The sequence below is a fragment of the Pezoporus occidentalis genome, unplaced genomic scaffold (genome assembly GCF_034315485.1).
Source record: "Pezoporus occidentalis ecotype Australia unplaced genomic scaffold, CSIRO_AGI_Poc_V1 ctg84, whole genome shotgun sequence".
NCBI classification, from domain to species: domain Eukaryota; kingdom Metazoa; phylum Chordata; class Aves; order Psittaciformes; family Psittacidae; genus Pezoporus; species Pezoporus occidentalis.
The window spans coordinates 2111086-2126944 of NW_026916203.1; the positions used below are offsets into that span (position 1 = coordinate 2111086).

Below are 15859 nucleotides of genomic sequence, written 5' to 3' on the forward strand. Positions count from 1 at the left end.
AAAGATTTTGTGGGCTACAGGACTAATTACATGAACTTACAGAAGCAGAGAGGCATAAAAACTAGTTCAGAAAGTCCCTGACTGATTTTTTTTATGTGTGAGGAAGATGATGTGGGAAAGCATTATTACATTCTCGCCTGTCCTCCTGGCCTATATCTTCTGCTGTTGAGTCCTGATAGAAGCTAAATAGCATATCTTTTCTCTGACCAAGAGTGTTCTTTTGAGGGTGCAGTTGCAGACACTGAATTTTTCTGGACATATGGTCATTGGTGCTTTAAAATGGCATACCCTCTATGTGTCTGGTAAATGAACTTTTGCAATAGATGACAACTGTGTAACATTGTACACTCTTCTCAGAATATTTGGTTTTCCAGAAGTCTACTAATCTGAGGACATAGAGTTGCAAAGTACAAAATAACTATGTTATTTTCTACTAGCATATGACAGAATATTGTGTGTCTTCAGGCATCTATAATGCAGTAATTGCACACAGTAAATGCAGATTTGTAGTGTAATTTGTAATTAAATTAGAAAATGCTGTCAATTGTTCTTACATATTAGAGAATACCCAGCTATTTAATACTGCTAAACAGAAAATCAAATATGTGCATATGGCATATGACACCTGGGGGCTCTGTAAGAATGGTTAGGGTTGAGACAATGGTGAGGAATGCGGCAAGGGAAAGGCCAGGCAGACAAAAATACAATCCATTCAGCAGTCCCTAATCTGAAGTATACCCTAACCGTGGTTAGCCTAAGATATACCTGATGCACAAATTAGACACACAGATTAATTAAAGCATGAAATTTCATTCAATTATTTGCATATACTCAAAGTGGAACACAGGTGAAGAAAACAGATGGACAGTTGTTTGAAAATCAGTTGGAAACTTCTGAACTGCAAAACGTATTCACTTAGAAAACCCTGCTCCCCAAATGTCACAGTTGGAATTCTTTGATTTCTATCCCATTTTTTATGTATCACATTGATACATAACGTCGTGAGGGGTTTTTTATTCCACTTTGTATTATTCTTGTACGTATTGTTACTTGTTCCAAAACATGGTTTTTGTCTCATGGTATTGTTAAAGTTGTGTTCTGTCTTTCCTGATAATTGACAGAATGCATTCCAAAAACCATACGTGTATAGTTTGATTTATGAAAACTAACGCATGCTTTCCAAATCCCTTTTTCATTCTTTTAATACTTTGAAGAAGTAACACCAATAATAATTGGCTGGTTAAAGTACAGATGTTCAGAAGACAAGCAGTGAAGGCCAGTTTTGCAAAGAGCCTTCATGATTTGTTAGTTTATAATTCTTTTGTAATTATTTCAATAATTACTAAGTCCCTTTTCTATTATGTAAAAAGTAAAAATATTTTTATCTTTGTATAAAAAAAACCCATGAAACTTAACTGGGTTTTCACTACAGTCCTACAGTAGAATTAAATGCTTTACCCCCCCAAAAAAATTCCAGAATACAGAGAAATGTATTGAACAATGAATTAACATGTTTTAAATTATGTTTTCTTATATAGTGCTTTTCTTTGAATATTCTGTTTGAAAAAGTTGTATAAGACAAAATTTTATATTCGTCCAGTTTGTTTCATATGTATACGTGAAGATGCCTGCATGAAATTTCATGCTTTAAGGCTTCTTTTTGCCACATTCAGAGCAGCTCCTTGGACTAATGGTGCGCAGGTTATACTTCAGTCTGGGGCATTCTGCACACGTATAATAGCCTTTTTTAGTCTTCAGCAGCATCATCCCCAGCTTTCTCTCTAATCTAAGTCTTGAGACAGAACTCCCAAAACTTACATCTCTAATTTCCTTTGATGCTTTTACTAAAAAGAATTTTTCACCAGTGTGATTTCTTGATCTTTTATGTCATTCCCATAAAAACATTTGAAATTTTGTTTCACCAACAATATTCTAATGTATTGGCAGGCTTTCAGTATGCCTGCACTAATTCACATCTATAACATTTTGTGTGGAGTGACAATAATTTATAATTGCTATAGCCTTTGTTATTGTTTAATACATGCAGAAAGTTTCTGTCTCTCTTTCTAAAATTGTTATTAAAGTAATATTTTAAAAGGACGCTATGAAAAAAAGTTAAAAGTTTATGTTCTGCTATTCATATATCTATGTATTTGCAAAATTCAGACTTGTTTTCGAGGGATGTACTTGGAGAAAGCAGAAAGTTGGTATTGTCCTACAAAACTGAATGAAGCCATGATGCTACTATATAGATGATTGTATCATAAGTTCATTATGTCAGTTACAAAATTCAATACTCGTCCTTTTTGGTGAACTGCTGCAATTAAAAAATAAAAATAAAAATTTACTACTGCACCTTCCACAGATTCTGAGAATGTGTTTGGCCTGTTTTGCCCAGTTTTGTTTGCAGATCAAACCACCTAAATATTTATAAATTATCAAATTATTCTTACTGCTGGCTACCATCAGTACAGGTCTTTGCAGAACCACTGGAAGGCCAGGTGAGTTCTTCCTCTCTGCTTCTAGATCTCACTTACACCCTGATTATCTAAGGTTGGCATTTGGCTTATCAGGAGCTACCAGGTCTTCATAACTGCTTTTTCTTTTTTTTTTCTTTTTCTTCTTCTTTTTCTGACAGAACGTTCTGTAGCAGGAGCAGAACTGGCCCACAGCTGCTGCAAAATCAACCCTTTAAAGATACTCGCATTATTTGGTCTGAGTCACTCATTCATCTTTTCAGCAACTACATTATAACTAGAGTTGAAACTGTAAAAATCCTTGACTCTATGCAGATGCCTGACTTCGGCATCATAACCTCAGACTTTTTCTTACGCTGCTCATTTCTGTTAATAAATCCTGACTTAACAGTTTTTAAGCCTATATTTCCTGAAAAGTGCTCTAATTCATGGTGACAAGGGTGCTAGTGATTTGTATCTTTTCTGCCATTCTGGACTAGCCATCTCATGTCAAAGCCATTTGGGTGCTTTGTGGTTTCTTCTACCTACCATTTTTCAGTCCTTTCAGAATTTCCAGATCAAACTTTCATTTCCTTTTATAAGAGTTCAAGTTTTTGTTTGAATTCCTCCTAGCCTTGCCTTTTTATTATTATTATTATTATTATTATTATTGGAAAACACTGAGGAAAATGTTAAAGTGAGACATGTTGTTATTAGCTCATCAATATGAACAGTGGGAAACAAATGTTGTTTTTGAATATAGTTATAAAATGCGTGACATAAGATACCTGTAGGGCTTTCTAAAACCATGTGTTTTATTGACACAGAATATGTCCTGTTATTCTCTGTGCAGTACTATTTTGCTGAAAAAAAATCAGCAAAACTTTGAAGAGACAGTTATTACCTAGTTATAAATGCAAGATCTTTTACAAGGTACATGACAACTGCTTCTCAAACTTTAATTTAAACATAGTTTAATGTATACATAGAACTGAGCTGACCATCTTCACGAGTTACATAGTTCATGTTTTTAATATCTTTACAGCTCTTATAGCCATTGGGCGATACAGCATGACGATAGAGACAGTGGATGTTGGATGGTGCAAAGAAATCACAGACCATGGAGCCACCCAAATTGCACAAAGCAGCAAGTCTCTCAGATATTTAGGGCTGATGAGATGCGACCAGGTAAAGAACATTTATATGAATTTTATGGTGCCTGCTTTTGAGTGGTGTGAGAGTGAGTGTATATGTGTGAGTGTATCAGGAAGGGAGCGAGATCGGAAAATTTGTTTTTCTGTACAAACAGGTTCATATTCACTGCTGTGATAACTCTTTTAGTGTACTGTGTACTGCTACTGCTGAACCCAGGACACATAATTAGCTAAAAAAGTATCTAGAGAACTAAAAAGAACGTGTTAAATTTTTGCTGACATGGATTTTCAAAATACACCCACAGGCTACACCCACAGCCTGAGGTACTCACAAACGTTTTATGTAAAATCTGCCCCCTGAGGGTTTTGAATATTTTTGGTTAAAAGTGATTGGTATGTCATGTCATTACTATGATAGACTACTTTGTGTTTTTTTTAAAAGAAATAAAAAGAGCAACAAAAGAATTTAAAAAAAAAATACTTGTGTTACTTCCAGTGTGATTTTCTATACATCTGTGGTCTTGCTCATGTATGGTTTGTGAAAGGGCAAGGATTTGGATAAAACCATAATTCTGAAAAAAAGAAAGAATTCTAAATTTTTTTAATACATATCTTTCTTACTTGGCGTGTATTAAGAATATCTCTAACTTTTAACACTTTATCTTTAGAACGAAAGACAACAAGGTAGTGATGTTCCACCTCATATTAGCCTTCAGGAATCGTATCTCTTTTGAGAGAAGAGAGATCAAAAGTCCTGGGAGCATGGCAGAAATAGCTAGAAGTCACTGGGGGTTCAGTGTCTCTGATCTCAAATCTTAAAATATGCGTGCAGGGATTGTTTCTTTTCCAGATATCATGAACAAAATTTCCAGCTTGTGGTACCCATCAATAAGTGGCATCTCAGAGACTTGTGAATTTCTGATACAAGCTGTGGAAACACAGTTTTTTAGCCTAAGAAGCTTCGTGCTCAAAACCATTACCTTGCATCCCTTGCAGTGCTTTCTAGAAGACAGTTACAAGCCGCAGTATTTCAACTAGTAAAGAATAGTAATTTCCAGGTCACTTGTAAAGGTAGAAATATAATTTTGCAAACCCACACTTAGACGGTTTCCAGTTTGAGGAGAGGTTGAGCACTTTAGAAGAATTGCTCTGTCTGTTAAAGCTGACTCCACTTAAGCTCCTAAACATTAGTGTTTTATAAGAGCCAATAGACAAAAAGAGTGTGAGAGTCTCTTTGATGGATTGTGCTAAGATTATGTACTTAGAGAATGTTCAAAGGGTTACTTGACCTTGGGAATTAGAGCTGACCCAGAATAAGCTGATTAATTTTACACATATATTTATTTTGTGGATTTAGCTAACATAGAAGGATCAACAAGGATCTAAGTGCGATAATTTTATCCTGTCTTCAGCTGCTACAGAAAATCAATGATCTTGATGCTGAAAACAAGTTTTACCACCTCATCAAACTATGTGTATGTGCTATAGTCCGTATTTCTCTCATTGCTGGTTAATGCTTTCCTAGTTCATTCAAAGGATTACACACTATCTCTTGTGTTATGAAAGTCAATTGGTAAAAGAAAAAAAAAAAAAAAAGTCTTTTTTGAGAAAGTCAGCTGCTAAAAGGAAAAAAGAAGATTTTTGGAGAAAGCTACAAGGAAGATAGAAAAGCAGTGTTAGCTGTGTGTCTGCAAGCATGTGTGTGTGTTGTGCATGCATGCTTGTGTGCATGTATATGAATATTCGAAGTGTGGTAAGCTAAAAACTTGTTAAGAAATGAGTAAATGCTGTTACAGCAAATGCATTAGTAGTAAGACTACCTCTGGGAATTATTTTCTTGCTCGCAAAGCCTAGATGGGAAACACGGCTCCACAGACAGAATGAAGCAAGTGTCCTTGACTTGAGAATTTTTGGCAGCAAGAAGATGCCGGCTCCCTTTTTCCACTACAAATGAACAGAGAAATTACTGAACAAAATCATGTCTTCAACTGTCTTTTCCCGATATCATTCAGAACTAGTTTTTTCCAGTGGCTGCTCTATTAAATTAAAAATGTCAGCATCCAGCACATCATTAAAGAGAATTCTTGGGTGGTGCAGAAGAGTTTATTTACATGCCCTGTTAATTTAAATTCTTGTCTTTGAGCTATTTCAGCTTGCAGTGAAGAGAAAGTTAGAAGATTTCCCCTTCTAACCAGCCTTCATTTTCTAAGATGTGCTGACTGTTATGCTAGTACCAGATAGCATTTATGCCTTTCTAGGAATTCCCAGGCATTGGAAGGAAAGTACTTAAACACAGTTCCATAAGGAACATATGTAAGTAGACTTCTAATGGTTACCACTGAAGTATGCTTTATGACCAAGGCTCTTTGGAATTTCTTTGATATGGAGTTGACACAAATTAGAGGCATCAAGGGTCCTCCCAAGAAAGATCAGAGAGGCTGCAAGCCTGGGTCCAGGCAGTCTCTGTTTTATGCCATTGATTATCTGAATGCCTCCAGGCAATGTGCTTCAGTAGATGCAGAGCATTATTGATCCACACCATGAAAATAACCAAGTTATTCATTTTTCATGAAATTGTTGTTGCCATGACCTTTCTTTTTATCATGTTTCCTACCATCTAACATGCACAGCACATGGTCTTTGCCTCAAAATAAATGTCATTATGTTGAGAAGTCTCAAAATGCTGACTGTTTCATGAGATCATCATAATGAGGACACATATTTAAGTTGCAAGTTTTCTAATAAGCATTTTAACACTATTTTTTCAACATTTAAGTGTTGCTAAGTAGCAGCATAATCCCTATTTACAAAGCTTATACAGAAGAAAGACTATTAAATACTGAAAGTCATTTAGAACTATTTGTAGTCAAATTCTGGTTCAGAAAACATGTTTATGCTTAGATACACAAAATCTAAATATTCTTTTCAATAAAAAAATGTTAGAAGCAGAGTTACTGAGCAAATGTCTTTTTTTTTTTTTCTTTTTCTAATTTCCACTAGCACCTTCATGACTTAGGCAAATTTGTCTTTCCCTGCACCACACAGCAGTGGTGCCTAAGGCCCAGAGATTGCTCTGAAAGAACTGGTACTACTGGGAAGGTGCAGGGCCAGTGGGGACACAGGCTTAAGTGCTGGTATAGCAGCTGGTCTGCCAAAGTGCATCACCTTGTCCAGAAAATCATACTTAGCAAGGCTCAAGACATACTGTCATATAGATGTGGTAGTACAACCTATTGCTTCCATTTCCATGAGCAGCTCAGGAAACACTAGCTTGATCTCTGCAGGGCTCTACAATGGAGACACATACTGTTAATTTCCTCTGTCAGATAGGCCTCTGAGAGACTTATCCAGACCTCCAAAATTATTTAGGAGTTCATAAAGTAGACAGTAAATATTTCTAAATATCTATATTTTGGACAATAAAATTCCCCAGTTGCCTGCATACAAACACCAACATGTACTCGAAAGCAGCTAGGACAGTTCTCCCTTCTGAACACTGTCACAGTACGGGGTGCCTAATCTAAGTCTGCGCAAATATTACTTTGATGCTGAAAATAAGTCTTACTACCTCATCAGTTAAACTATATGTATGTACTACGGTCTGTATTTCTCTCATTGCTGGTTAATGCTTTCCTAGTTCACGTGTTTTCCTAGTGCATGTATTTGTGAGGGCCTGCACAGGCTCTTGGGGCTGCACAAGTCATCTGTTTTATAAAAAGGAAACATTGCCATTCTGAGTCTCCATTTGTTTTGAAAGCAGTAAGAGATAATATCAGTAGTTATTTAAGGCCTAAGCAGAACATTTTAGAGGTTTGTAATTGGGAAAGGCTTAAAGGACATAGTATTTCTGGTTTTTTCTAGTGTTACTGCCTGCATTTGCGCCAGTCTTCATTCGCTTGTTTTGCCTCTTCCCAGTGCCTCTGGCAGCACAGTAAAACCACAAACTCACAGTTTCTATGCAGAGAGGAGAGCTGTGCTGTTGTGAGCTGCAGCCCAGGGTTGTGTTTTGGGACGTGGCATGGGGGTCTGGCAACCCATAGCTGGTTTCTGTACTGCAGGGTGCACTGGAGCTCTGATGTGTCCCTCAGTAAGTACCAAGAAGGGCACAGTTGTTTCCAGAGCAAGGGATTATATTCAGTTCACCTCAGTTTAGTCCCCATAGCAAAAAGAGAACATGACTGTGTGTTCTTTGAACCAAATTTCTAAATATTTTATATTTCATATTTCCAAAAGAAATCAAAGGAAAAGGGCAATCTTCTACATGCTGGAAAAGGGCAATCTTCTCTTATGGGTAAAACTCCTTGTAAAGATGTCTTTATAGCAGCTCCTTATTGTGTTTTCACTGTAACCTAAAAAGCTTCAAATAATAGCAGTTTAAAATCTTCACCTTTGTGGAAAATGGCTGGGTATCACATAGGAGATAGTGGCTAAAAACTTGATGTTTTTCTGGCTAGTAGGTAGCATGGCTGATTGAACAATGTGTCAAAATAAACATCCTGCAGCTTTTCTAATACAGATTTTCATATTTCAAGATACTTTTCCTGTAGCTATGGTGCTATTTGCAATGGTTGTCAGCAGTGCTACCACATAAATGCAGAAGACAGTTTTGGGGAAAATATGCAGAAAAATGACACTGAAAAACAAAGGCCACAAAATTCCAACATTCACAGCTAAGTGTGAATGAAATTAAATGAGTCTGACAAAGTTGGCTGTGAATAGATACACAATTTCAGTTAATAAATCAAGGCCTTTACTCCTTGATTTTTTCTTGAATTTTTTCTTTCTTTTTTTTTTTTTTTGAGAATATCAGGTTGCTTTTCATGAAAATACATCTGAAAGCCTGTAGCTTATTCCAGATGACTTTCTCAGATTAACAGAGCATGTATTTCATATTACAGTATTACTGAGAAGTTAGAGCACAGAAATCAATGATCTGTACAACTGACAAAAAGACAAACACTTTTATATTACCACAGAGAGTAAGGAAGATAGTTGATACCTAAAAATAAAAATGGTGGTCCCTAAAAATAAAAATGGTCTGTGAAGAAAACATTTGCATCTTAAGTAAGATTAAGATTTTTAGAAAATCAGATTTTAAAAATAATTTATTACTTTATTCTTCTATAAAATCTGGTTTAGAAATATATGTATATATAAATATATATATATATATCCTATGCAAATTGCAAATCATTAGCCTAACTGGGATGCAGCTCCAGTTGTATATGAGGAAATGCCAGCTTGTGAAAAAACTTATCTGAGGGCAAAAAGAGTTTTCAATTTCTTTAGGTATAAAAATTGTATATAATATACGTAGAATATGGAAATATAAAATATATTTAGATATAAATTTTTATATGTGTGTATATATACATATTATCTGTATGTTAGTAATCATGGCTGGAAACGTTTTTATTCTTCATCCACAGAACTTTTGATTTGCCTAGATAGTCTGTAACTGAAGTTAAGCAAGTGAAAAAAAGAGATCTTCAGTTCTAGAGATACATTTTTAAATTTCAAATACATCTTTGAGATAAACTGTTCTTAATCAACAGTACAACAGTAGTACAGAGCCATGGTTTGTTTCAATATAATTATCATAACAATTTGCCTTCCACCTTCAGACAATACTATCAGTAGCCTGATTTAAAAAAAAAAAAAAACAAAACTGACAAATTGATACCATTTCTTCTTTTAGGGTTCTTTTTGAAATTTTAGATTACAGTTTTGTGGTACTGAAGAGAACTGAAAAACCCAATCCTCCCTTTAAGAAAAATTCTATAGCACTTATTTTTCCTTAAATTACTATAATTTGTTCAAGTTATGTTGCTGCATATTGAAAAGGATAGGCTGTATTTTTTAATGTTTTACATGTATAATGTAGGAGCTGTGATCAATATGTCTCCCTATAAATAATGAAGATTTTAGCTTTATAAAATCTGTGAATCCCACTAGAAGAAAATTACAGTTAGCCTTGCTAACTCACAACAAAAGAAAAATAGCATTTATTTCACTTTGGTTTTCAAGACAACAATTTTAAAATACAGAACAATACTTTTTTTTTTTTCCCCTAGCTAACTAGGATAACAAATCCATTATCTGTGTGAATGAAAGTGTCTGCTAAAGTATAAAGAAAGAGTCTTTATATAAATTGGACTTTTTATACTTCTAGTTTAACTGTTTCTGTACCAAAAGATTTTTATCTTCCAGGCTGAAACAGCAGATTTGTTCAGAAGCAAATCCATGGCAGTAGGCTGTACTGAGTTAATGAGCCTCTCCTAGTTTTTAAAAAAAACCTATGTGACCATGTCATACTGTAAGGGAAAAATGGGCCCTCAGGTAATGATCAATGGTCCAAAATCAGGATAAGGCAAACTGTTGAGAAAAAATGCAATGTGAAGTAGTCAGCATAATCAAAAAAACCCAGACTTGTTTAGAAGCATTGTCTTCTCCTCCCTCTAGTCATTTTTTGCCAGCTGGCAAATTTTGAGAATTATTTCTTTGTTAGTTTTACACACTGTCATTTTGACAAGTATTACAATAATGTGCTCAACTTAATGTAGCAGAATAGGAAGGAAAATATTCAGTGCTATTGATTCAACTGTCATTAAGTAATCTGAAAGAATATTTATCACTATATAAATGAACTGTCATTTCACTGCATGTAGATCTTCATTACATACATTTTTATAAGTAAAACCAAAGCAACAGTCAGAGTTTCATCATAATTTGAAATGCTTATGATGCTGGTATTTTTACCTTGAAATCTTACCTTGGAGTCTAGAGGTTCATGTTTGAAATGAACAGAATTAGCAAACCAACCAACCAGACAAACTAAAAGGCTCCTTTGGAATGGTTTATCTGATTTAACAGAAAGTCAACCCTCACAATAAGCAATGATAATTGAAAATGGAAACTTTATAGCTTACACAACTTTAATATTAAATACTGTGTTAGCAGTAATGATTAGGAGAGCAAGCCCTGAAATGAGGGTTTTGCTAGAAAACTGTAAATTCACAGACAGCTGAAATGGATTATTTTGTTTGTTTGCAGTAACACGGTGACTGCAGCAATTGTGCAGGAACTGGAAGTTTGAGGCAGTAGTGTTCACCTGTGTAAACAACCACGACAATGAATTTCATCCCTCTAGGACTCCACCTTTCTGCTGAGATTTAAGCAAGAACTGTAAAGGAGCTGTACTCCACAAGCAGCGTTGCTGTGTTTTCTGAAATCCTTCCAGAAGTGCTGCCACTGAATATTAGAAAGTCTGTGTGATCTGTTTATTTCATTTCACACAGCAGAAAAGATTACTGATATTTGTGTTTGCGTGCTTGTTCCCCTTTTCAAATATAAGTGTGAAATTAATTGCTAAGATTTAACGCAATTGTCGAATGTCATTATAATCAGACTGCACTTGTCGATTTCATTATTTATGAGTCCACAATACAGTGTTTGTACGTATGTGTATGTGGGTTTGTTTTGGTTTGTTTTGGTTTGGTTTGTTTTTTTTTAACTAACAGCATCCATTAAATCAGAATAAATTCTTTGCTGAAATCGTAAGGGACTTTATTTGGACTATAGGATATTGTGCTAATATTGGCAGTGCTGTTATTTTATTAAAGTCCTAAACAAAGGTTCTGCCCCTGGGCATGAGGGCAGTCACTTAAACTCTGTGGAATATGTCTGCCTTAGCTGATCAACTGCACTTCACACAAAACATTTCCAGAAATCTTTAATTTTGTTATGGCTACAGGCAACAGTTATAATTGGGCCACCTGTGAATATAATTCATTCAACTATTTAAAAAAAATAATAATCAAAGTGCACTTTTTGTAAGACACTGACTTGAAAAAGCAAACTACAACTCAGAGAAGAAAGTGTGAATGAAAATTTGCTTCTATGTAACTCCAAGTATGCATATTTTGGATTTTATTGTTAAAACATTAGGGAAATTGGAACATAAAATGTGTCTGAAATCCATCATTATGGATACACACAATGACTACAGAGTCATTTCTTTGCCCACTAACTACAAATTTGGCTTTCATTTAGTACTAGTATATGTAAACTAAGACAGAAAGCACACAAATTCCAGTATCTCTTAACACTGCAGTACAACTCCGTAAGCGCAAGTGTCTATAATGTGGTAAGGAAGCCTTTTTGGAACAAACCAGTTTTCATTCTTCTGTGCAAACTTGTGATTCTTTAGATGTAAAAGGGTAATGATAATACTTGCATCCTGTTAACCTCTATTATCAAATAATATGTATGGTAGCCCTCAAAATCTTTTGGTGTGAACGTTACTTCTCACATACTAACGTTTCCCTAAAATTCTTTACAAGCACAGATTTATAAAATGAAGCTAGAAGTTCTGTATATTATCAATGCCTTTCTGCGCAGATACTGCAGACTAACAGTATTATAACTTGGTCTGCTATTTCTTATTAATGAGTGGCCTCTAAAGTTATATAACGGAAGATACCTACCTATATTGTCCTCAGGATCAGAGTGCCCATGATGTCAGCGTACTCCAGTCAGCTAGCCACATGCCTCCAAGGGTTGGGTTAGAGGTTATGCAAAAATTATTTCAGGAATCCATCTGTGTATGATGTTATAAATAGTTGAGTAGCATAGGCAAGTTTTGCTAAGAAAGAACTTGTGCACCTTTGCCCTAATCCAGTTTTCAAAGTCTAGAGTTTTTGCATGTGAGCCTAGGTTTGGGGGCTTGGGTTTCATTTGGTTTGGTTTATTTTTTTTTTATTTGGCTGCTTAGTGGTTTCAGTTATTAACTTGGAATGGAGATGGCTTTCTCTTTTTAATTTTCAAGTGAATTGGGTGTTATCCTGAAGCTTTTCCCCACATAAGAAACATTTTAGATTAACAGTGAATACTTCTTCCTTGTGTAGAGCAGCACAAAACTTGCAGTTCAGGTCATGACTCTACTCTCCTTTTTCAGTATTGCTCTAAATGACACAACACAGACATTCTAGGGGCAATTTAATAGTTTTAGAATCAGAGTTGCATTCAAAGACTACCCTTCATGAGGAGTTTTTTAGATCAGTAGGCAGTCTTACAGTTCTTCTTAGAAGTACAGCAAAGGAGTTCTCTTATTTAAACCCAAAGCTTTTTTAAGCCCTTGTATGTGCCACTTGGTATTCCAGTCCAAAAGAAGCTCTTCTGGATGTGATATAGACTGAAGACGAGTTAACTAGACGTAGGAACGTCCTGTATAGGAAAACCTGTTTGTGTTCCGTATGTGAATGAAGATACCAGTCTCATTAAAAACAATGTATAGTTTGACTGATGGTTTCAATTGTGATCCCTAATTTATCTTAACAGCATCAGGAAAATTTCATTCCCTTGAATTTAATAAGATCTGTCATATATTCATAATGGAAGTAAAAGGTAAAGAAAAATAGATCTAGTCCTTTGGAATCTTTTGCTGTCTTTAGAAAATCCTGATTTTAGAATCTAGAGATGACAGAAAACAGTGCTGAAATTATCACTAGAATTCTGTCAAATGACATGACACGTGTAAAAACAAAACCCCAAAATTTTCTAGTTTGCAGTTTGAATTTTCCATGAGAGCTTGTGGAAGATGGCATAAAAGAAATTACTCATGGTGGTCTGTGGCAGATATAAGTGGTGTACCAAATCTGTAAATACTGGCAATAAGACCAGATGCATAAGTCTAGCATACCAGATCAAAAATCTGAGTGAATATTTTTTCATGTGAGTAACTTATTATTGGAAACCTATAGCTTCAGTTTATCCTGAACCTGAGAAATTAGCCCATAAGTGCCAGTTAGTTTATTCTGGGGAAAATATTTACAGACTTGGAGGAGTTTTTCAAGCTTTCTGTTATAGGTAGGTCATTTTACCTAAAGGACCAAAAGTGTTTTCAACACTGATTCACATTTTTCTCTATATTTTACCCACATTGTGTGTATACCTAGCAGAGTGAGAATAAAGTCCTCTGGAGATGCACTCTCAAAATCCTTTCCACCTCAAATGGACTAGATGGGTATTGATGTTCTTCTCTCCCACATGAATTCGTAATTATCACATGAAGAAGTATTCTTTTTCTCTAGTGCAAATAATATTTAAATATGCTCTTCACAATCATATCATCATCACTGGAAGAAATTAAGGAAGTGCCACCCAGATGATATTTGTCACAAAGTCACATATTCTCCTGGGAAACAGGCAATATGTGTTCAGATGTCTTTAAGCAAAATTGTGTTAAAGGAGATGATATCACTTGGTCTTGCCAGTTTCTGTAACCCAGCTTCTTTCACTTTTCAAATCTTCTTTGACCTGGAATAAATTTTTATTTCAGCAAGAAAAAATAAGTTAAAACCAATCTGTGTTGTTGTTATCTTTTTAGTGTTTGATGACCAGGATTCCCACAAACCTAATACATCGACTCTTAGTGATAAGGACTGCATTCTTTCATTAAGCGTTAAAATATAATTGAAAAGCTATTCAAATTCAAATTAATGATTATGTATTAGGTAATTAGTTTATCTTCAGAGAGTAGTCTTCCTTTTGACAACTCAAGATTAATGAAAGTTCTGTGGAAGAAAAATACAACATTTTAAAGCATATTAAGATGTGAAGACTTTTAGTTTTCATTCATTGAACAAGATTGTTCAAGCTCAAATAGAAAATTGCTCTGTTATAAAAAATTTATTTTGGGAATGGCATTCAGTACTTTTGTTTAATCACGAGCCAGACTGCATCTTCAGGAGACAGAAGCGTGTATTCTAATGGTTAGGCCTACGACTTTTCGTCTTAATGCTACCATTAGGGAAACTGATGACAAGGATACTAAGGGAATTGACATAGATATGACTTATTCGTTATCAAAGAACAAAATTCTGATTTCTCTATTTTTTTCTACCTTTTAGGTAGTACAGTTTTAGTCCAATACTACAGGAAGTTTAACATACTGAATTTTCACAGTGTTTTAGTGTTTGACCTGAATTTTCTCCTAGTAAAACAAAAGGTTTCAAAATATTCTGATAGGGGATCAATTGTGGCTTAACTGTTCACATTTGTTTCTCATCCTGGGATCCATGTAGGTTTTCCCACTGCCAAATAGAATCCTTTTTTCTTCCTCTTCTGTGGTGTAATATTACGTAGAATGTATTTTGTCCAGCATAATATTTTGCTATTTCCGTTAGTTCCTTAGGATTAAAATATTTACACTTAAGTAGAAGTTACATATATTTGATCATTTATCATAGAGATTGGTAGGATAATTTTTCCTGTATCATGAGAGTAAACTCAATTTTTCAAACTCAAAGTATTTGAGTAATGGCCTAACCATTAGGATAGATGGTTTACCACAGACTTTTTTCATCAGTTTTAAGACTAAAAGATTCCATTGTAACATTACCTGTCCTTCTGAGTATCATGGGCCATGCTGTTTAAGTTACGTTAGCCTTGTAGTAAATACATTAGCTTATATCTAGCTAGACTGTAGCTTCTGTAAATGTTTTCAGTCCTGACTCAAAGACACCAAGACATGGAGATCATTACCTATCTTCCTGGTTTTTTACATCATCTTTATAACAAATTTGACTTACTGTTTCCTGTAAGAAAAAAAAATCTGCGTATGATATTGGCACTAAAGCCATAATATCCACCTTAGTCTAACAGATAAAGCCCAAATATTATGTATCAAATCATAATAGCCTTTATCTACTGGTAATTTTTTCAGATACCTAGCAGATAAGCAATAAGTTTCCCATTATGAAAGAACAGAATGAGCAGTTGTGTGTAGTAGGCATTTTGTGGTGGCTGAGTTAACCATTAAAAGAAGTTGCTGATAGTAAGACAAATTCTGACATGGCACTCTGCACCACAGATCTTAAGGTAAGGAGGCTTTTGACTATTTTTGAATAGGCAAAAAGTAGCAAATACTGCTACCATAGGGGATTCTTCCCTTCCAAGCAATATTTCTAGGAAGAGTTGCCGACAGTTTGAAAGTATGTACTCAGCTATAAATATAAAATATTTTGGAGGACTTGTGCTATCTCTGATTTCATTTTGATTTATTAAAAGTAACTTCTTGTTTTTCAGCACTGGAAGATGTTACTGTAGCATAGCAATTTGCCAAAAGAGTACAATTTGTGCAATGAAGGGAGGTTAAACCAGTTTTCTGTCCAAGTCAGTCTCAGCTAGATGAAACTTCCAATGAAGATTGAGTGTTTCTATTATAAAAGTAGAAGAACTGGCTATTAA

General features: G+C 34.9%; 1 protein-coding gene across 2 annotated transcripts in view; it reads left to right on the top strand.

Annotated features, from left to right (window-relative positions):
• Window positions 1-15859, top strand: part of FBXL17 (F-box and leucine rich repeat protein 17) — a 297223-nt gene that overhangs the window by 278610 nt on the left and 2754 nt on the right. For both annotated transcript variants that reach the window (XM_062604241.1, XM_062604239.1), the window contains one exon: window positions 3502-3644. In XM_062604241.1, coding sequence (XP_062460225.1) covers window positions 3502-3644 — 143 coding nt within the window. The remainder of the gene's footprint in view (window positions 1-3501; window positions 3645-15859) is intronic.